The 23,917-nt window shown below is 39.0% G+C and overlaps 1 protein-coding gene and 1 long non-coding RNA gene across 3 annotated transcripts in view; one reads left to right on the top strand and one right to left on the bottom strand.

Moving 5' to 3' along the window:
• CDH20 (cadherin 20) overlaps positions 1–23,917 on the bottom strand; it is a 188,159-nt gene that overhangs the window by 8,826 nt on the left and 155,416 nt on the right. For both annotated transcript variants that reach the window (XM_036876692.2, XM_036876693.2), the window contains exons 7-10: positions 11,987–12,240; positions 6,147–6,283; positions 3,999–4,120; positions 672–789 (exon numbers count right to left, since the gene is read on the bottom strand). In XM_036876692.2, coding sequence (XP_036732587.2) covers positions 672–789; positions 3,999–4,120; positions 6,147–6,283; positions 11,987–12,240 — 631 coding nt within the window. The remainder of the gene's footprint in view (positions 1–671; positions 790–3,998; positions 4,121–6,146; positions 6,284–11,986; positions 12,241–23,917) is intronic.
• The window catches only part of LOC130684156 (uncharacterized), an 86,027-nt gene that overhangs the window by 54,616 nt on the left and 7,494 nt on the right, over positions 1–23,917 (top strand). The gene's annotated exons all lie outside the window — the stretch shown is intronic.

Raw genomic sequence — 23,917 nt, 5'->3', positions numbered from 1 at the left:
TGAAGAGTGTGCTAGGTCTGTAATTCCCTCAGCTGATCTGAATGCTTGTTGGAAAAGAGGCTCTGGAATGCCATTCTAGCAAAGTCGTAGTAGGGAGCGCTTTCTGGAATAGGCACCTCCCTCCACCTGGCTGTGTCTTTCTAAATCATTCTAGAGCAGTGAAGTTGTTTCAGTGCCAGAACTGCTCTTTGCGGTCCCGTATCTGCCCTTGGTTATCTATAGCACTTACCCTTTGTCTCCTTTTTATTGTGGAAACTTTCTACTGTTCCCCCTTTGATCCTTGCCTAGAAATGTTCCCTCGGGCTTTTCTCTTTTTCTAATCCAATTTCTGTCATCTTTCTCAGATTCCTTCCACAGTCACAGAACATATCAACATAGCTGCAGCCTGTCTGAGGGCATGAAGGGAGGCTTCTGCCCGTGTGCCTTGTAGTGGGGGGTGCAGAGCCAGCACTAGGGCATCTGTGAACTGACAGACTGAATGGAAGTTTCAGAATCAGCAAAAGACAGTCTTTGTCTTTGATGTTCTGAAACAAAACTTTAAAAATGAGCATTAATGTCTTCCCTGCTGTTAAAGAGCAGGTGCCCTTTGGCATTGTTTGCACGGTATAATAACCAGAGTATCCAGGCCCAGCTGAGGGGCAGCCCTGCTGGCCAGCTGTCCACCTGATTACCTTGGTTGTCCCTTACGGTGAAGTTGGGGTTGCTGGCAGCCTCGGGAGCCAGGCTGTAGTAGAAGTGCTGACCGCTGCGTGGGTCGTCTTGGTCCACTGCACTCACTGTCTGGATCAGCTGAGGAGGGACAGGAAGTCAGGTGAGTGAGCACCAAAAGGAAAGGCTTCAGGGCCCAGTGAGATCCCCAACCCTGACATCTATAGCGGAATATTTTACCTAAAGAAAAGGATATCCTGAAACTTACCTGGAAAGCCTGCATGCCATCACACAACTCAGGATTCATTCTGGGTTTATTGTTGGACCTGAGTACATTAACTCAGGGTGAATGTTACCTAAATACTTCAGATGTTAGACATCATCACAACATATTCTCACACCAACACCGGCTGTTTTAAGCAGTCTGAATAGAAGACTGAGGAAAAGAACTCTGGGATGCCACACAGTCCTACCTGTCTCCCAGTTTTCATCCTTCCATCCCACCTGTTTAACCTCTTCCTTTGGGTTAATATTTCATGGTCAAGTTGCTCTCTTTAAAAAGCTCCTATTTAAAAATGACCAATATCTAGAAGGGAAGTAAGCAGACACATCAACACTGGCCATGTCAGGTGAATGGACAGCACACGAGAGGGAGTGGGTCATAGGGCAGGCACTTTCTGTTGGCTGGAAATGGGTGCTGGAGAAGTTACCCTGACGGTTATGAGGCAGACCAAGGTGAGAAAGCTACTGAAGAAAGCCGGGCAAGATAACAGTGAAAAATTAGCAATGGCCTCTGGGGGTGGGGTCTAGAAAAGATGTTGAACGGGTGGTAACTTCCTGTGTGTGTGTATGCCTCTATACCAGCCAACAGCACAGGCTTCTCTACCCCTCTTGGGCCTGTTCCTGTAGACTCGACTCTCCTACAGTTAAAAGCCTGCTCTGCTTGCCGGGGTAGAAATGGGAACCTCAGAGTGCAGCTAGAGGGGCTTAGTCGTTGCTTCTTCATCTGTAAATGAAGGGAGGTAATGCTACTCTGGCCACATGCTGTGGATTGAATGACACAGGAAGCTCCCAGCGCAGGGCCTTGTGGGAGACACTGTGTTGCACAGATGCCCCTTCAGTGAAGGACTTGATGCCCAGCCTTCACTTACTGCCTCCTCGGACATTGCCTGATTTCTTTGCGGGCTTCCTTTGGGCTGCTTGCTAAGAGGAAAGCATACATTCCTACTTGGCAGACATAAAGCTGATGACAACATCTGGCAAGTCTAACACAAGGAGGCCTGATTCTATATAAACTGGATGTGTCTACTGAGCTGTGTGCTTTTGAAAATCTTTAGAACATGTTCCAGTGCCAAAATCATAGGGTAGGATTTTCAGTATCTTGGGCTAAGGATGACAGATATGACAGACCTGTGGCTCATGACCTGACCTTTACATCACAGGTAAACTGTGTTACGAAGGACTATATAATAGGCCATTAAAAGTTGTATTTAAAAGTGTAGCAATGGGAGATGTGTTTGTGTGCTTCAAAAGAGAGAGCTAGTTAAAGTGCTGTTAACTTATCAGGATGTAACCTCTATTCTGAAGCCCTTTAAGAAAGGAAATGCATTTTTTTGGGGAGAAAAGAGGTATAATTTACTGTGCTATTTATCACCTTTATATAATAGATTAAAAATTAGCCTCTCATTAAAGTATAAAATACCATGTTTGTCATAGTATCTTACATAAATTTACATGCTACATTTTATATATTTTCTGTGTTATATATACTCTTTTATTATGATAGAAAACAAAACTAATCAAAGGCTGAAACTCCCTCACTCAAAACTCAACTACCTTACTTAGCACAGTACCTGCTGCCCTTTTTGCATCCTGCCTGCCAGTGTTTGTTCACACCCAGACATGATTTAACATAACTGCAAGCATGTTCATGTAGTTTTTATACCTCCTTTCTTAGAATAACTTGGATCATTTCTTATGCTGTAAAGTCTTCATTGTAACTCTATTAGCTGCGTAATATTTCAGGTCTTTCTAGACTAGAAATTCAAAAGATGTGGAAGTAGAATTATTTTAGGCCTGTTGAAAACAATTTTTAGGAGTGCCACGCACCATGGCAGCGAGTTTCAAGAATCAGTGGATGACATGGTTTAGATCAGAATCACGGTAGGAGACATTTTTTTCCACCTGGGGGTTGGGAATCCCTTTTTGTCTTGACTGAGTAGAATGGTAAAAATGTGTCGAGCCAGTCTTTGGTGAGTTCACGAAGCTAATGTAGGTTTTGGTTGTACCAGCGTCATGTCTGTGGCAAGATGCTGGAGGTGATGTCCGGGTGAGAAGTGAGAGCAAAAACTCTGGGCAGCAGGAAGGCCTGACTTATGGGATGTGAGGCTTTGCCTTAACAGACACACTTCCACAGTAGAACATCTGCCTCACCCCTAGAATCCAGAGAGCCTCCCAGTATGCTCCAGGGCAATAAATGAGGGTGCTTAGGGAATCTGTTGGATCATAGGTAGAGAAGAAAGTGTCTTACAGAGCAGGCTCAGAAGCAGGGAGATGGCCTATGATCCGAGGTCTGGAAGGGTGTGTATGGACACGTACATTAATGCATGGCCACTCCAAGCAGAGTTCCAGATGTTTCTCAGTTACGCCACTTGGAATTTGGTCCAATTTTATTGAGACTTAAAAGCATACTTTGAAAAATAAACAAGTATGTCTCTGAAGATTATAGAACTACAGTCATTTCAAATTAGTAGAAATTTGTTCCTTCAGATTCCTTTCCTCTAAAAACAACCTGGCATGAGCCAGGTAAGAAAGTGGTGGTTTAACTAAGGGAGGAGCAAGAGTAGGTAATTCTAGGTAACAGAGCATTCTGAGAATAGGGCAGGGAGTCCCTAAACAAGGTCCCTGTGCTAGAGGTTAAGAAAGAGAAGTGGTAAGATATAAAAAAATAAACTTTTCCAACTGCAGATAGTTTCTAGGATTAGACTAAACTAAGGAAAAGAGAGAGACTTTCTTCTGATCCTTGTGGTCCCTCACTTCTGGGACCCGAAGCACACATTGCTACAATTGGTAGTATCCAGGTCAATTGCAAGATGAGTAATTTATTACAGGTCAGCCTGTGAATCAAGCCACTATCAGAGCATTATTTAGATCATAAAAATATAATGGAGGCTCCAAATAGTTATATTAACAAATAAACTTGCAAAATGATATACGAAAGTTCGGAACTCTGTTTCGTAAACTGTTGGTTTCTGGAGTGTAAATTTCTTTGAGAGCAAATTTGGTTATCTGTAACAGTCATTTCCAGATATTGGGGTCAACCAAGGTGCATGCCTCACAGGCCGCCTTACCTGCCCTGCTTTGGCATTCTCACAGACAAAAGCTTCATAGAATCTGGGGAATTCTGGAGCATTGTCATTCACATCTAAGACTTTGATTGTGACAGAAACACTTCCAACCTGGGAAGGGTTGTCTAAAGAGAGCACAAAGAAAACCAATGGTGAGGGTTCAGTAGTGCAAGAAAGCAGCCCTGTTCAGGAATAGGTAGTTACCTTGTCAGCCTGGTTTTTAAAGGAATAGATAAAGAACACGGAAATGGCAAGACAAGCATAGGATGCATGTGCTGCCTATTTAGAGTATGGCTGGAACCTAAGAAGTGTGGGCAGAATGAGGTGTATTTTTGAGAGTGTGTGTAGTATCAGGAGGATGATGGGAGGAGTGAGACTTGGAAGGGAGCAGGTATCACAAAATGCATCTTAAAAAGAGGTTTTGATTCTCTCCCTTGGCTCATCCTTCACTCTGGAATTAAAAGCAGGTCAATTCTGTGTTCTGGGCTTGAAAACAGCCTGTTTCTAGTCGGGCATATACTGTGTGGCAGCGCTTGGCTTTATTCCTATGGAAAACTCATTTCTTTGAATTGTATTTCAGGAAGTTTCAAGTTGTTCACAGGAATATAGATAACACTGCACATATATTTCTGTTTAGGGACTAAGGGGATATTACAGGATCAAACACACCAATTCCATGTCTTTGGCAGGGGATAGTCACTCATGGGGAAATGTGTCCTTTCGGTCCATCATGTGCTGGCAGTGACATATAAGGACAATTTCACAGCCCCAGTCCTGCCCCTCCTGTCTTTCTGCCTTGTTCAGCAGCCCAGGAAGACAAAATGGAAATTACAAGACCCAGAAATTGTTAGTAAATAACTTTATCAACTCTCAGAATGCCTTGTTCTTCTAGTTCATTTTTTTTCTTCTTTTCTGTCTCAAAAATACTTACACTCATCTCTGTTTTCTCCCTGAACATTTTTATTGCCTGGTTACCAAAAGTGCTGATGTATTTAATTTTTTTCATTATGACCATGGTGCTTGTTTATAAAAGAAATAATGAAAATTCCAGAAAAACTTGAGGATTAACATGACCCACAGTCCTACCACTAGAGAGATCCATGATATGGTACATAATATTACATGTCAAAAAATATGGAGCTACACACACACACACACACACACACACACACACACACACACACTGCTGTTAAAATAAAAAAGTTGAATTCAGAACTTTTAATATTTTTAGGGCAAGATTGTCCTGTCATTGAAAAATACTTTGAAAGCATGGGTATTCCATGCTTTCAATTATATGATATTCTCATTTTACTATATGGTTGTACCATTATTTAGTCAATTACATTTAGGTAATTCCCATTTTTTCCTCTATTTTAAAATAATAAAGCAGTGGACATTTTGATACCTAAAGCTTTGTTGATAGTTATGATAAGTTCCTTAAGATAATTATTAGAAGTAGAATTCTTGAGTAAAAGAGTATGTATATTTTGGAGAATCTCAATAGAAAAAGTTAATTGCCAAATTGTCCTCTTGAATGACTGTATATACTTCCGCCAATACATTAGAGTCTGCCATTCCCCTGAACCTTTACCATTCCTAGGTGTTATAAAAAAATTGAATGTATTAGTATATAATCTAACTTTTGTTTGTATGTTAATCTAGTTTTTATTAATTTTCCATTCCATTTCTGAGTTTATGTTAATAAATCTGCCTTTTATTATAAGATACCTCAAGTTCTTATATGCATGTTTGTGTGTATGTATGTGTGTAATAGGGTGATATAAGTGCTTCTTTCCATCCAATAATATTTTATGCTATTTGGGCATTTCCAGTCTTATTAGATTGAAAGCCTCCTAGATTTCTTAGAAATTGTCACTTTTTCTCATATAGAAGTCTAGCTCCTTGGTTCATTGTTGCTATTTTTTTGTTCCAATTTTGCATGTTTTGTTTGTTTTTATCTCTGGTTCATGACTAGGTATATAGGTGATGCTCAATAAGTGTTTGAACTAAACGCTTTCCCTCCTTGCATAAACCATGATTTCTGTTTTGTCCTGTAAAGAATATAGTTCTTGTCCCAACAAGCTCTAGAAACTTTCACTTTCTACAATGATTATATTTTGTCACTGGAGACCAATTTATGGTGTTACTTACTCATTTCCATAGCAAGGACAGTGATATTATGCCAAGAAAACTCTTCCCGGTCAAGGGGTCTTGCAGTCATTAGGGCACCTGTTGTGATGTCAACATAGAAGAATCTTCCAGGGTCACTGCTTCTGTCAATGGAGTATCTGCAAAAACATAGATTAAATACATTGTTTTATTTGGGTAACCATAGTGCAGCATATTACTTGAGAGAACTGAGTACTTACCATGTGAAACATGACTGGTTCTGAGTTAGGGACACTCAGAAGACCTGCCTTTGCTGTTTTATTGTGTCTGAAAACACATCCCCTAACCAAAAAAAAACCCCAAATCACCAACAAACTATCACTGCTTCAATTTCTTCATTCATAAAATGAAATAAAACAGGGTGCTGAAGCCTTAGGGCAGTTCTAAACTCTTTAAAGATCAGGTTAGTTACTTAAAGCTTAAAACTGTCTGCCCTTAAGGCTTTAGGACTCTCTGGATATTAAACCCTACGTATTTTTGTTCAAAATGAATTTTATTCAGGTAAGTTCTGAAATGCTAAATTGGAGCTGGAAAAGGAGTAGTTCAGTAGTTCCAGTCCCCATGATTAATATCACTGTTGAGAAGGAAAGATTTGTATCAGGTTCTTTTTAAACATCCTAGTGACTGACCTGCTGGCAAACACAGTCATGATGTTGACTAGCTGGACAGTCCTTATCTGTGGAATGTTTTTAACAGGATGGACCAGGTAGTCTAGGTTGCTTATTGGAATTTCAATTTATGGGGCACAGCTTGCTGGAAAATGTCATGTGAGCTATGTAATTAATGGGGTATGAAAAGCAGATGTTCCATAACCAGAAGAGCCCTTCTGTTCATGCAATGCACTTCATCCATTGCTTACACCTTTCATGTTCATTGTGGGTGAATATACATCCTTACACAGGAGAAAAAGAATATTTAAGAGACACCTGCCCCTGAGAACTTCAGAACTCTCCAAGGTCTGAAGGAATACTGAGCTTATATTTTACTGTGGTCTGTGTCCTTTGAGTCATTATTTACCTTGGTAGTGAGTAAGATCTATCATTCTTGTTGAATGTGATTTGGCATTTGACCCTTTGTGTGGTCTCACCTGAGAGATCTCACCTGGTCCCCATCTTGGGCGATTCAGTAAATGTGGAGGGAGGCTCAGGCATCCATTTAAAACCCTCTGTAAAGGACTTTGATATGTAGCCATTACGGAACCATCCTTGAGAAGCTTAATATAGTCCCTGGTCATGACCATTAATTGTAATAACTGTCATTTATTTAGTATCAGGCATTTTATAGCTTCTTTTTTAATTCTTATAATATCTCTAGCAGGTAGATATTTTCCCAATTAACAAAAAAAGAAACTAAGAGAAGTTAAGTCCCTTTTATATAGTTACATAGCTAATAATTTGCATAGGTAAGATTTGCACCATATATATAAAACTACTGTAATATAGTGGATTCAAAATTCTATTTAAAGTTGCCAGCAATTAAGTCTATATCTTAACATTGTTGAAACTGAGAAGCTGCCATTTTGATGGGAGTAAGCAGTTTCTTTAGAACATTGTTTTTCAAACTGCAGGTTAGTGAAATCAGTGTGGTGGGTTATGAGTACTGTTGGAAGAAAGTGAAATAGAATAGGGTATATGCATGCTAGACTATACATGCAGTAAGGGTAAGTATTGATGGTAAAACTTGTTTCAAATACATATACATAGATGGTTATGTGTGTCCGGGTATATGCGTGCATATATATGTATTGGTAAAATGTTCCAAATATGCATTTTTTTCTTGCAGAAAGTCAGGTTGGCTATTTAACAAATCAGGAACTAAAGGGAAAGGTGACCACTAAGGGCTAGAGATGTTGGAATCATTTCAGTTATAGTTCTCCAGGAACTGGGAAATTTAAGGGAGTAAATTAATGCTTCTCTCTGCTTGTGACTCTATTTAATGAACACTTACTGTAGCCAGGTACTGCTCTGTACACTTTACATATATTGACTCATTTAATCCTCACAATAACCCTAGGAGATAGGTAATATCATCCCCATTTTACAGGTGAGAAAACCGAGGCATGGAGAGGTTAAGTCAGTTGCCCAAGGCTGCACAGCTAGGAATCAAGCCTAGGTGGTTTGTTTTCAGTTTCCTGCTAACCACTAGGCCGTGCTGCCTTACTGCACATAGAACATATGAGGTTGGTTAAGGAAACAAAACTTTATCTTGTCTTGAAGATAGGTAATGCCATGATAGCAAACAGTTGACTTTTTAATAAAGAATAAGCATGCTTTCAAAGTTAATTTAAAGTTAGTTAGAATGTTTTTTTCTAGATACAATTAGTGATTTAGTTTTAATGTTTACTGGCTTTTCAAGAGTTGAATTTGTCTTAGGAAAAAGTACTGGTTGGCTCATGGCAGTCTTTTGTTTCAGCTTCCCACACATGAGAAAAGCCAGCCATTCAGCCCACAGAGCCATAACCCTGAGGGCGGCTTTCCAAGGTAGGCACCACGCTGAGGGGAGAGGCAGCCTATGAAGAATCAGCTTTCTGCACCCTGAAACCTGCAGTGCAGTAACACATGTCACAGATGGTATGGGAGATGGAGTGGTGGAATAACTAACAGAGCCCATGACAGTCCTGCCTGGCGGCACAGAGAGCCTGCCTCAGAGAAGCCTCCTTCATCAAGTGGCATCCCTTTCCAGTTTCCCAAATGGGGCCTGAATTGAGGCAATAAGAGCTTTCACTGCTCTGAGTGGGACACTGGGCCAAGTTTTAGGAGGCAGGAGAACAAATGAAACATGTAGATGCAGATGGAAAATGAGGAAATTGGGACACACTAGGTGAATTATGTAGGTGGTTTTTCTTTCTCTCCCCATAATATTCTCACCAGCTATGGGCAGACTAGGAATAACATTCACATACAGAACTGCCTCCAGCAAACAGTAGCTGGCGTTCACTGGACTCCCTGCTTGCTTGCTTGGCTGAGGATGGTCTCTGAACTTGGGAGCAAGTTGGAGACGGGCATCACGGGCAGGCTTGCTAAGTCCACATAGACACCCTGGGATGCCACAGGAGGGCAGGTTCTTTCCACACCAGTAGAATGCTGATTTCAGTTGCCAAATGGTTCAGTTTCCTGCTTGTCAGAAATGCCGTGAGCATTTATTACAAATTGAGGCGATCCAAGCATTGTGTTTTTCATGTACATATAACTAAATCTGGAGACTTAGTTTTGGAATTTACTAGTAACTGCTGATCAGCTAATATGCCTGAACACACCATGAACTTTCTAGAAAGGAGATTATAAAAGTCCTAATAATCTTTTTAAAAAGTTAAATGGCCTTTTATCTGTAACATTTTAACTTCAGGTGATATACTGACTCTTGTGATTTAATATAAATCATTTATTTCTAATAAAAGTGCAGAGATAAACTAGATAGCCTGGCAGCATATAACAATGCAAATTATTAAAAGGAAAATAACTTTTATAGGAAAAACAGGGATAAAACGAGCACTTTGGAGATAGAGAACATATGAAAGTAATTCCCAAATGGGTTTATTAAATGATAGCTAGAACTTTGACTTTTATTTGCTCTTTCCTGTGAGTACCCAGGATCTCAATGTTATGCTTGGGTCCAAAGACCATTCTTTATTTCTGTGGGACAGTACAAAGAGTCAGCAATTTGAATTCTCCTTTGCTGGAACAGAATTGCAGACGGAGAGTCACCCCTAGTGCTGACCAGTGGACTTCTTGCCCCTGTTCCTGAATGCTTATCTTGTTACCTCCAGGCCTGTGGCTGTTGCCTTGTTTTTGCCAGTTTCTCTCTTAGGCCCTAGAGTCCTGCCCCGGAATAACCCCAGTGTACCCTGCTCTGTGCCTCTGGCCTGTTCATTCTTGGATTGCTCCTGCCTGGGATCTGTTGGAATAGACAGGCACTCCATTATGTACCTCCCTGATGCTAACTGCTGTGCCGTGCCAGCCAACTGATGGTTTTCAGAGGCACGTCATCCAAAGCAGTGTTTTCTGTTAGCCAGACAGGATTCCATTCCTTCGTTTGCGTGCCTCATTTTGTTCTGTGCCCTGCTGGTGATTCTCTTTCATTCCCAACTATGTCTTAACATGATGCTTGACATTTAGTCCCAAATTGTGCACACGAACTGTAGGGTATGTGTGTTTCCTGATTTGCTTATCACTTAGTATTGTGACTCCTATAGTTCAGAACCACATTTCCAGGGCTTTCGTGCAGGAGTCCAAAGTCAGAATCTTGAAAGATGTGCCAGTATCCAGTTGGTATTCTGACTTGCTATTTTATCAATGGGAAATGATTTTTTCTCAAGCTTGTGCTTGTTTTATTTCAAACATTTTCCCCCTGAAAGTTACAGTCTCCAAAAATTTTCCCACAGTGTCTTCTCTAATATGTACAGATGAATTAGTTTATCAGAAGATAGATATATTTCTTGATTTCTGAAATAGAAGTTTATAACAGAATCTGTTTAACTTATGTTGTACTTGCTTTGGGGATAATATGATTTCATAACTTGTCCCACCCTATTGTACATTTAAAAGGCTTAAGCTTAAAATATCACTCCTTTAAGATGGGTATAATTCATAATAGATAATTTGCTTTCTAAAAATCAAGTATCAGAATTCAAACAGTCATTTTAGCTATTTTAATGCCTGAAAATGTGAAATGTTTACTAATTGTTTAGAGGAAGCAGATTTCCCCCAGTATTGTTATTCTCAGGAGAGAAGCTGAGAGTTAAACTGCAGACCCACATTTTCATTAAATCCAGAATAGTAGCAGGTAAGGGAAGTACCCACTGACAGAAAAAGGCATTTGATAAATTGGCGTTGTGTTTAAAATGTGTAATCTTCACTGAAGCGCCAGATCCATTTTACCATGTGGCTTTCAACAATTAATGTGACAGATGGCCTCAAACAGCCCTGGAATCCTGATCTTTTGTATCAAGCTTCAGAGGCTTGGCAGTTGCTCTGGAAGGTTGAAGTGTCAGCCTGCCTACCAGCTGTTTGCTCTTTGGTTCCTGAGTTGATGGGAAATGGCCATGGCTGGTAAGAGCAGCTCTCCTCCCCGCCTTGAGGGGGAAACAGCGAAACATTTAGGTTGGAGTCTTTAAGTTAAAAACTTGCTTAGAGATACTGATATGTGGGCTTGCAATAGCAAACTCTGTCTGGCCAGTCTATAAGGCATTGAAGGCCATTGACAGCAGGAGTAGTTTCTATGTCTGTTCTTTCTCTACTATATGGAAATGTATATAGTATTTTTTTCCTATTTTTTTTAGCAGTAAAAATGCCAGATGTTCATAATGAAAGAACGTGCAGTGATCACCTTCATGTTCACCATATTTTGATAGCAGCGTGTCTGTGCTTTATCCGAATTCATTGTTCTTAATTGGGGATTACTTTGGTCCCACCCTTTTCTGCTCCTGGGACACTTGGCAGTATCTGGGGATATTTTAGCTTGTTACAACTTGGGGTGCTGCTGGTATTTCTGGCATTTAGTGGGTAGAGATCAAAGATACTGCTGCACATTTATAGTGCACAGGGCTGCAGCTCATGCGAAGAATTGTCCAGCCCAAAATGTCAGTAAGGGCCACGATTGCGAATGAAGGGTGTGTGTGTGTGTGTATGTTGCTGAACCAGTTGACAGCTGTAGACATAATGATTCTTCATGTCTAAAAACATGAAAAGGCCATGTTATTTAAACAGAAAGAACTTCAAGAGGAGAGTCTCTAGAGATGGAAGAAGTAAAAAGTGCTAGAAAATTAGATACCAGGGAAGGGAAGATTCCAAGACATAAGAGAAAGGTGAAATTTGTGGAAAAACCTGATTGAGTTGTTGGTCACGTCTGGATCCTTGGCAGAAATGATCTGTATGGTCGTTCCAATTGCCACATCCTCAGGAACCTCCACAAAATAAAAGCCAGGTTCAAATACAGGGGGCTCATCCACATCCTCCACGCTGATGTGCACTGTTGTTGTGTCCTGAAACGGGCCCAGGTTCAGAAATCGCACCTCTAGGTGCGGATTGGCTCCTTCCACTTTTAAGGTGTAGCTTTTCTTGCTTTCAAAACTCAAAGGCTGAAAAAGCAATGACAAGGAAGTTGATTAGCCACGAGCACGTATGTCAGGGTTCTGAAGGATGACTGCTACTAGTGGCTGGTGGGAAGATGCCCAAATTCATTAAAATGTTGGAAAAGAGGCAAAGGGAAAAACCTAGAGATTTTTTCCTTTGTTCTGTAGTTTTTGGTTTTAATGTCAGTTTCAACAAGTTGGGTAAAGAAGATACAGGGAAGATGTTAGACACTTCACCGTTAGTGAAGGAAGGCAGTTTGCTGATTAAGAGAGCCACTGTATATGACCAAGTGGGATTCATTCCAGGGATGCAAGGATGGTACAACATTCGAAAGTCCATCAACATCATCCACCACATCAACAAAAAGAAAGACAAAAACCACATGATCATCTCCATAGATGCTGAAAAAGCATTTGACAAAATTCCACATCCATTCATGTTAAAAACTCTCAGCAAAATGGGAATAGAGGGCAAGTACCTCAACATAATAAAGGCCATCTATGATAAACCCACAGCCAACATTATATTGAACAGCGAGAAGCTGAAAGCATTTCTTCTGAGATCGGGAACTAGACAGGGATGCCCACTCTCTCCACTGTTATTTAACATAGTACTGGAGGTCCTAGCCACGGCAATCAGACAAAATAAAGAAATACAAGGAATCCAGATTGGTAAAGAAGAAGTTAAACTGTCACTATTTGCAGATGACATGATACTGTACATAAAAAACCCTAAAGACTCCACCCCAAAACTACTAGAACTGATATCGGAATACAGCAAAGTTGCAGGATACAAAATCAACACACAGAAATCTGTGGCTTTCCTATACACTAACAATGAACCAACAGAAAGAGAAATCAGGAAAACAACTCCATTCACAATTGCATCAAAAAAAATAAAATACCTAGGAATAAACCTAACCAAAGAAGTGAAAGACTTATACTCTGAAAACTACAAGTCACTCTTAAGAGAAATTAAAGGGGACACTAACAGATGGAAACTCATCCCATGCTCGTGGCTAGGAAGAATTAATATCATCAAAATGGCCATCCTGCCCAAAGCAATATACAGATTTGATGCAATCCCTATGAAACTACCAGCAACATTCTTCAATGAACTGGAACAAATAATTCAAAAATTCATATGGAAACACCAAAGACCCCGAATAGCCAAAGCAATCCTGAGAAAGAAGAATAAAGTAGGGGGGATCTCACTCCCCAACTTCAAGCTCTACTATAAAGCCATAGTAATCAAGACAATTTGGTACTGGCACAAGAGCAGAGCCACAGACCAATGGAACAGACTAGAGAATCCAGACATTAACCCAGACATATATGGTCAATTAATATTTGATAAAGGAGCCATGGACATACAATAGCGAAATGACAGTCTCTTCAACAGGTGGTGCTGGCAAAACTGGACAGCTACATGTAGGAGAATGAAACTGGACCATTGTCTAACCCCATATACAAAAGTAAACTCAAAATGGATCAAAGACCTGAATGTAAGCCATGAAACCATTAAACTCTTGGAAGAAAACATAGGCACAAACCTCTTAGACATAAACATGAGTGACCTCTTCTTGAACATATCTCCCCGGGCAAGGAAAACAACAGCAAAAATGAGTAAGTGGGACTATATGAAGCTGAAAAGCTTCTGTACAGCAAAAGACACCATCAATAGAACAAGAAGGATCCCTACAGTATGGGAGAATATATTTGAAAATGACACATCCGATAAAGGCTTGACGTCCAGAATATATAAGGAGCTCTCACGCCTCAACAAACAAAAAACAAATAACCCAATTAAAAAATGGCAGAGGAACTGAACAGACAGTTCTCCAAAAAAGAAATACAGATGGCCAACAGACATATGAAAAGATGCTCCACATCGCTAATTATCAGAGAAATGCAAATTAAAACTACAATGAGGTATCACCTCACACCAGTAAGGATGGCTGCCATCCAAAAGACAAACAACAACAAATGTTGGCGAGGCTGTGGAGAAAGGGGAACCCTCCTACACTGCTGGTGGGAATGTAAGTTAGTTCAACCATTGTGGAAAGTAGTATGGAGGTACATCAAAATGCTCAAAACAGACTTACCATTTGACCCAGGAATTCCACTCCTAGGAATTTACCCTAAGAACTCAGCAATCAAGTTTGAGAAAGACAGATGCACCCCTATGTTTATTGCAGCACTATTTACAATAGCCAAGAATTGGAAGCAACCTAAATGTCCATCAATAGATGAATGGATAAAGAAGATGTGGTACATATACACAATGGAATACTACTCAGCTATAAGAAAAGGGCAAATCCAATCATTTGCAGCAACATGGATGGAGCTGGAGGGTATTATGCTCAGTGAAACAAGCCAAGCGGAGAAAGAGAAATACCAAATGATTTCACTTATCTGTGGAATATAAGAACAAAGGAAAAACTGAAGGAACAAAACAGCAGCAGAATCACAGAACTCAAGAATGGACTAACAGGTACCAAAGGGAAAGGGACTGGGGAGGATGGGTGGGTAGGGAGGGGTAAGGGGGGGAGAAGTAAGGGGGTATTAAGATTAACATGCATGGGGGGGTAGGAGAAAAGGGAGGGCTGTACAACACAGAGAAGGCAAGTAGTGATTCTACAACATTTTGCTATGCTGATGGACAGTGACTGTAAAGGGGTTTATAGGGGAGACCTGGTATAGGGGAGAGCCTAGTAAACATAATATTCGTCATGTAAGTGTAGATTAGTGATAGCAAAAAAAAAAAAAAAAAAAAAAAGGGCAGTTCCTGTGTGGTAACCTCCAACGAGTTCTACACAAGGGTATAAAGGGCATATAAAAGTGTAGGCAAAGGGTCTGTTTGTGTTTATACAGAGGATCAAAGCCTAATTGGGCTACCCCGAAAATGAACTAAGATACGATATGAAAAAGAACTTCCAACATCTGCACTCTCTGGAAGACTCATGCCAGAAAATGATCATCAAAAAACCCCAACAAAGATCCACGCACTGCTACAGCTGTAGATGCACTCATCCCACCAGTTCCTGGACTTGCCATGGGAATGAGGAAGGAGATATCTAAGCTGGCCTGTGCATACAGTAAAACAACAAAATTGGACTGGATCTATACTGTTGGAACTCAACCAAGAATTTGGAGAAGTGCAAATTGTAGCGCTCCAAAGTCTTACAACTACAAACTATTTACTGTTAAAAGAACATAAGGGATGTGAACAGTCCCCAGGAATGGGTTGTTTTAATTTGTCTGATTTCTCTCAGACTGTTCAAGTTCAGTTGGACAATATCCACCATATCATAGATAAGTTTTCACAAATGCCTAAGGTGCCTAACTGGTTTTCTTGGTTTCACTGCAGATGGCTGGTAATTACAGATATGCTTTGGTTATGTAACTATACTCCTATTATGTTAATGTGTGTGTGCAATTTAAGTAGTAGCTTAAAACCTATACATGCTGAAGTTACTCTACAAGAAGATATATCAAAGAAATAATCAATCTTCCCATGTTTTCTTCCGCCTGCTACTTCTATAGCTTTTCTTCTTCCTTCCTAATTACAACCCTTAAATAGAATACGTGCCTCATATCAAATTTACCGAGTATCATAATTCTTCCAAGTGGTAAAGATACCTCAAGACAAATGCTGGGCATAGAAGCCACAGGGCATAAATATGCAAAGAAGTAAAAAGCTAACTTTTTCAAACAATAAGGCTTCTCTCTCACTTACCAACTTCACATTTCCCTGTATGGCCCCGGAAGATGACTGGTTAGCCAGAGACGGGTAAGATTCCTCAAGGGAGGAACAACCTAAGACAGGCACAGTCGCAGGGGGGCCATCAGGTGAGAAATTGGGGATCAACAGAGGTGAGTCTTAGAACCTCACCCCCCCGTTCTGAGAGAAATCTTCTGCATACGTGGATGTTTTATTGCCCTGGTCTAGCTTGGATTAACACATAGTCTACAGGCACACACCTGATCATCTACATGTGCTCTCTTACAACACTAAACTATGTTTTCTACCTTTATCTTGTATCTACCTACCACTTCAGCATTTTATTAAAAATAATAATAATAAAGAGAGAAATGTGGTATCCACATATAAATCAAGTATAAAAACCAAATGAGTATTCATATTTGAACTGTTTATAGTTCATAATGCATGAGCAAAACCGAAAGTTTCTGTGATGACTGCCCTTGTACTGTTCACTATGTAACTTATTCATTATGTAAGAATTTGTTCTACATGTAAAAACTTGTTTGTTATGCCTCAGAAGATTGGAGACTGACAAAAATTAGGCTTGGGGTGGAATAATGATTGTGCATTGAGCATTGACTCCCCTATACAGAATTTTATTGTCGTTAACAACCATTTGATCAATAAATATGAGAGATGCCCTCACAAAAAAAAAAAAAAAAAAAAAAGAAGGACAGACTTCCAATGGTAAAATAAATTAGTAACCGGGATGTAATGTATAGCATAAGGAATATAGTCAAGATATTGTAACAGCCTGGTAGGGTGATAGCTGGAACCTAGAATTATGTATATAAATGTTCTACCACTGTGTTGTACACTTGAAACTCATGTAATGTAATACTGTGTGTCAACTACCCTTCAATAAAAAATAATTATTAAAAAAAAAAAAAGAGAGCCACTGTATTTTGGGAAATCTCAGCTTAACATGTCTATTTAATCAGATTGGTCACCTTTAGAGATTCTTGTTCATTTGAAAAGATGTCATGAGAATTAAGAGAGTTTGATTCTGGGTCACAATATCCATAGCACTTTCCATTTTCTTAGTAAAAAAAAGGCTTTTCCATTTTCTTCCTAAAATAAAGAATTCTTGTGTACAAAGGCAATAGTGTTTTTTTCCAAAAAACTATCACGACCGTTGCACAAGGCTTCTCAGGGCACTGTCAGATCCATATTGTATATTTAGTTTATCATAGGTGTTCTTTTTTAAAAACCTAATCCAACACCACCTCAGTTTACAGTTGAAGAAACAGACCTGGAGAGCTCAGAAGACTAGATTAATTAATGGTTACATAGTGTCAGAGTAGAAATGCTGATGGAGATCTTTAATTCCTCATTCACTGCTCATCCATGGAATTTTAACTCTGTCTAGTAAAGTTCTATATCATAACACACTTTTTTTTGGTTTCTTTTTTTGATCTATTCCTACCTTCAGAATGTTGCATGTCATAATAATAGAACACTTCAGGGAAAAAGTGAACACTTTTTCTTAAGAACAATCCATGTTTTTTTTATAAGAATAATTATGTTTTTTTAAACCGACAAAAATGTTTAAATATTTTAAGTGACATTCACTTCAGAACATATCAATACAAAAAAATTCATGGTAAGTCAGTCTTGTAAAATGCTTATGATGGATAGCAAAGCAGTTACTAAAGCTTAAGTCACATGTCAACTTGGCAAAGACTCAAATTTTTCTAGCTAAGTATTTACTTGTGCTTTTTTTCATAAAATATGCTGAATACTAGCACACGTCAGTTAGAAAGATGTCCATTTAAGCAGCTGCTTTGCTTTCGAGACACAGTAGTATTTGCTGTAACTAACTTTGTTATTTTCAAATTGTAACAAATATTTTGTGTGGTGTATTGCTGCTGTTTGATGACTACTGGTTTTGCATTGACTTAGCTCCCTGCATTGTATGCTTTTTTGCATAAAGTCAGTCAGTCCCAATTAAACTAAGCAGCTATTTCCATTGCCTGACCAACCTCCTATTTTTTAGTTAAAAGGCAAAATTTCCATTAACAGGAAATCTGACCCTGAGATTACAGTATGTTTGAAGGAATAGTTATACCAGTTTGTTTTATTTATACTTGCTCTCTGAATCTAGAAATTTACTTTTCAGGGTAGATTTCTATTTTCTTTACATTCTTTCCTTAAATATGGGTAGCCCAAAGTGGACACTACTGTTCATGTTCAGTTTGAGCTAGGTGAAGTTGTTTTTCCCTTAATTTTAAGTCATTTTTCTAATTTGGTGTGAATGTTGGGTTTGTTTTGTAAATTGTTATAATTTACATACATTAAAATTCATCTTTTTCAGTGTAAAGTTTTCCAGGTTTTGACATGTGTGTACAGTTATGTTTCCACCATGATAATCAAGATAAAGAACAGTTTGGTCACCTGCCACCCCTTGTCCTGTGCTCCTGTGTGGTCAGCCCCACTCCACTGGGAACCACTGATCTATCTCCCTTTTGCAAGAATGTCCTATAAATGGAGTCATTCAGTGTATGCTCTTTTGAGTCTGGTTTCTTTCGGTTAGCCTGATGCATTTGAGATTCATATTTGTTTTTGTATCGAAAGAATAGTTTGTCCCTTTTTATTGCTGAGTAATCTTCCAGCATGTGGGTATACCACAGTTTATTTTCCATTCTTCACAAGAGGTGCATTTGGGTTATTTCCAATTTCTGACAGTTATGAATAACGCTGCTGTGAACATTTGTGTAGTTTTTGTGGGAACATAGGTTTTCATTGAACTTTGGTAAATACCTACAGGTGGCATTGCAGGATTGTATGATAAGTGTATTGTTAGCTTTATAAGAAACTTCCAAACCAGGTCTCCAAGTGTTTGTACCATTTTGCATTCCCACCAGGAATAAATGAGTGTGCTAGTTGCTCCACATCCTTGTCTTTATTTGGTTTTGTCAGTTTTTCTGATTTTAACCATCCTGGTGGGTATGAAGTTGTATCTCATTGTGGTTTTGATTTGCATTTCCCTAATGCCTAATGATACTGAGCATTTTTATATTTCTTTTGTATTTTATGTATTCTTATGTATTCTATATTCAGGTCCATTATCAGACATGTGTTTAGCAAATATTTTCTCTCAGTCTGTGATTTGTCCTTTTATTCTCTAAGCAGTAACTTGAGAAGAAACTCGTTTAAATTTAATGAAGTCTTATCACTTATTCTCATGTAGATTGGGATTTTGGTGTCATATCTAAGAAATCTTTGCCTAATTAGGGTCACAAATATTTTTTCCTGTTTCCTTCTAGAAAGTTTAGATTTTTAGTTTTTTATTTAGGATTTATGATACATTTTGAGTTTATTTTTATGAGGTATGAATCAAAGTTCTTTTTTCTTTTTTGCATATGGATATCCAGTTGTTCTAGTACTATGTGTTAAAGAGACTAAGGTCTTTAATCATTGTTTAAATTTATTTTTAAGTAAGTTACCTAGTGATTATTATATTATTTAATATTATTGTCTCCTCACTTAAATAATTTTATTACTTAAAATTGAAAGAAAGCATTGCCTTAAATACCCTTAGCTTAAAATTGCCTACAATTGATACATTAATGTGACTTTTCTCTCTGGGAAAGTTTTTATACTTACTTTTTTAAAAGCATCAAATAATTATTTACTTCCATGTTAATAATAGTGTGCCAACTGTACTTCCTAATGTCTGAGGATCCAAGTTCCAAATTCAAGAAATTTCCTGAGTCGGAGCACACAAAAATGGAAAGGCTTTATGTTCTTGGGAACTGAGTCATGAAAATTATGGCACTGAATAGGAATGCAGCTCCCCTAGGCAGAGTAATGTGATTTTTCTCTCCTCTGTTCCACTTTGTCATACTTCCATTATGGCTGTTCTTGTTTTATGTTATAAATATTTCTTTCTATGTTGGTCCTTCTCACCAGATTCAAGGGCAAGTGCTATGACTTAAATGGATTCTATTCCCCAGTGCCTATGAGGGCCTAAAACCCAAAAGGCAGCAAAAAAAGTTGTTACATAGAGCAGTGGAAAAATGTTTTCCAGTGTGAGTGAGAATATATACAGATTTTATGTTACTGTGTGTCAGTGATTCAAAGGTGTGCTTTTTAAAATATTTTGACATTTTGGAAATAGGATTGCCTCTCTGATTGATAGCACCTTAGGCCCAACAGGATTTAGGGTGCAGTTGTCTCTGTTTGTCCAAGTCAAACCTGGTCAAAGCTGTTCACTTTGTAATTGAGTTTAATTCTGCACATTGTTGGTACTACATGTGTTGAACTTTATTGCCTTCTGAAATGTTTTCAGGGAGATTGTATTATGATTTGGCATTGAAACAAAAGTTGTTGTATGTGCAGAATGGCATGGAAACAACAGCAGGGAGTAAATCTAGTATTAGTGAAGCATATATGTGTGTGTCTACAAGAACTTTTACAATAACAATAAACTAAGGAATAAGAAAGCATATCATTTACATTGGCAAGAGGTTTTTTTTTAAATGGTAAATAACACAGTGATAAGATTTACATTTCATGGGCATCTTAGATTTGATAAAATACAGACATTTTGTACTTTATGGTCTGCCTAAGAGGAGAGTGGATTCCAAACACTTGTTTATGGTATGCTGGACGCTGGCAGACATGCTGGACGCTGGAGAATGGTGTGGTAGCATGCATATGTAGAATAAAGAACATTCTGAAAAAATATATAGTTCAAGTTATCTTTCAAGCATTTAAGTTAAGAGACTGAAAATCAATTGACGGATTACTTAAAAGCCAAAAAGACCCAAGGTACTGGGTAGTAATCAGTGTGGTTTTATGAAGATCCAATTCTATCAATTCACCTCAATTTCTCTGTTTGAAGACATGTGTGCTTTGTAGATGAATAATAGGGCTTAGGGAAATAAATCAAAAACAGTACTTGTGTTTCCATTTTATATGAGATTATTAATGACACAGTAGGAAGATGGGTGTGGATCAGGCATCTGAGTGAATGTTTTTCCAAAGGTATGGATTGATCAGTCAATAGCGTCTGAAGTATTTATTATATTTGACTTGTCCATCTACCCAACTTATTGACCTCTTTCTTAATTCTATTTTCTGGCACCTCATAAGTTCAGAAGAGAAATTCAAATGACCTTGGCAAAATTGATATAGGTTTTGATTAAACATGGACATAGTTTTAGTAATGACAGTGAAAGACAGTGTTCTGTCTTACAAAGTTTAATTTTTTCCCAGGTAAGGGAACTGGAGAAATGACATTTTGAGGTTCTTTTCAGATAAAAAATTGTAGTAGTTAATATTTTTTGAGTGGCTTGTAATAAGGTCTAAGTTACATTCTAATAATTTGACAGAAACTAGTATTATTACCATACATAGTATTTTAAGGTATAAAAAATAAAATATATTGGGAATCCCAAAAACCCTTTTTCTGATTGCTTATTTTTTTTAAAGAGAATTTCTTCACTAAAGAAGCAATAATTATCCCAAACTTTGAGCATTTACCTTGTTTACAGTTGCCAGTCATGATAAGCAATGTATTGTTGTTAACTGAGGCATGCCATATAATAAGGGAATGTTCTTAATCCTATGTCATACACTAAATTGATTATTATTTCTAGTCACCTTTTATAATTCTGGCATGTTATTAATTCTCAAAGAATGAGAATAAGATAAACTGCAAATACTTCAGTTATTTTCAGATTTATTTGATGATTCTGAAGTTAATCGCAGCATTTTGTACTGTTTTGAGGTCGTGTGTGCTGGTTGTAAAGATTTCTGGTTGGTGAAATGCTGGGTTTTTCTTTTGGTGTGTTTGGTTTTAGCACAGGACAAATGTGAACTCTTCCCTTCAAAAGCAGCATTAACTCAGTGGAACAGTGTAGAGTAAAGTTATTATTAACACATTAACTTCTGCCACATTCTGAGTTATGGCTTTGTTGCTTTTTTCGAGGTCATCGATGACCTTTATGTTCCTCCCGTCTGTGGTAATTTTCAGTGTTCTTAGACGATCTTCAGCAGCATTTGTTATAGGTGGTCCTTCCCTTCTCTTGGGAACCTTCCTTCATGCCTTCCAGGACATGTGCTCCCTTGATTTTCCTCCTGCCTCCCTGGTCTCTCCCTCACCGTCTCCTTGCTTTTTTCCCAGTCTCTTCATGTTGGGGTGCTGCAGGCCTCATTTCACTGCCTTCTCCATCTGTGCGCGGGCCCTTGGAATACCACCATTCTGTTTTATTTGCTTTGAGTGCCATCTATGTGCTCATGACCTCCCAAATTTATATTTCCAGCCCAGAACTCTTCTCCAAACCCCAGACTCCTATAACCAGCAGCTATTACACATCTCCACTTGGGTGTCTAATAGGCATTGTAAACATAGCACATCTAGAATTTAATCCCAGTGTTTGCCGCCCCTGCCACTTTCTCTACCTGCAGACTTCCCCGTCTCCCCGTGTCAGTTAACAACAACTCTGTTCTGGTTGCTGAGTTGACTCTTTTCTTTCTTTCATATCCACATCCAGTCTGTTAGGATGTCCTGTTTGCTCTACTTTCATGATATATCCAGATTCTGACCACTTCTACTTCATTGTATAGAGTAAATAATCAATTATGATTGGCAAATAAAATAACCTTATAACTGACAGAATAATGAAGAACATCAAAAACTTGAGCTCCAGAGAAGGGAAGTTTACAATAAAGATACAACTCCATTGAAATGAAAATGAACTAAACATAATTTTGAAGTCAGGGTATCAAGTTGAAAAGAACATTGCCAGCTCTGGGCCTCTTGCATATGTGAGAACTCTGCACTCTTCCGTTCCTGCTGTCAGTTCCCACTATCCTGGGCCAGGCCACTGTCGTCTCCTACCTGGATCATTGCAGGAGCCTCTCCTGTTCTCCTCCTTGCCCCCTTACGGTCTTTTCTCAACACAGAGTAATTGTTTTATAAGGAAAGTCAGGCGTGTCGCACATCTGTGGAAGTCCTCTAGTTGTTACCTACTTTACTCAGAGTAAAACCCCAAGTCCTTACATCAGCCTATGAAGCCCTATACAATCTGGCCCCCTTGTTATTTTTCTGATGTTTTTCATCTGCTTGTCTCGCCCTCCACACAACCTTATTACCCACCCTGTTGTGCTTGAAACAAACCAGGCAGAATTCCACCTCATGACCTTTGCTCTGCTTGACCCTTTACTTGGAACAGTTTTCTCAGTATTTCATGCCCATTGGCTCACCTTCAGGGCTGCCACATACTGTCATCAGCTCTGAGGATTGTGCCTTGTCAACCTGCCCAGCTCTGCTGTGAATAAGCCCCTCTTAGTCTTTGTATAAATATCACTTCTCTGTGAGGCCAGTCCCAGCCACCCAATTTAAATCAAAAAAAGTTTTTTATTTTGATATCATTAATTGTGGTTACTAGACTCCCCCCATTATCAAGTCCCCACCACATACCCCATTATAGTCACTGTCCATCAGTGTAGTAAGATGCTATAGAGTCACTATTTGTCTTCTCTGTGCTGTTCTGCCTTCCCCATGCCCCTCCCCCCTACATCGTGTGTGCTAATTGTAATGCCCCTTATTCCCCTTCTCCCTCCCTTCCCACCCACCCTCCCTGGTCCCTTTCCCTTTGGTAACTGTTAGTCCATTCTTGGGTTCTGTGGTTCTGCTGCTGTTTTGTTCCTTCAGTTTTTGCTTTGTTCTTATACTCTACATATGAGGGAAATCATTTGGTACTTGTCCTCCGCCTGGCTTATGTCACTGAGCATAACACCCTCTAGCTCCATCCATGTTGTTGCAAATGGTAGGATCTGTTTTCTCCTTATGGCTGAATCCACCCAATTTAAATCTGAAGTCACCTTGGCCCTTCTGCTCTTACTTTTCTATTTCACCCCTCCCTCCATAGCATTTATCACATTCTAATGCATTACTTTTTGACTTTC

The sequence above is a fragment of the Manis pentadactyla genome, chromosome 6 (genome assembly GCF_030020395.1).
Source record: "Manis pentadactyla isolate mManPen7 chromosome 6, mManPen7.hap1, whole genome shotgun sequence".
NCBI classification, from domain to species: domain Eukaryota; kingdom Metazoa; phylum Chordata; class Mammalia; order Pholidota; family Manidae; genus Manis; species Manis pentadactyla.
Note: the sequence above shows the minus strand (reverse complement) of the source record. Positions and strands in the feature narration are given on the sequence as shown.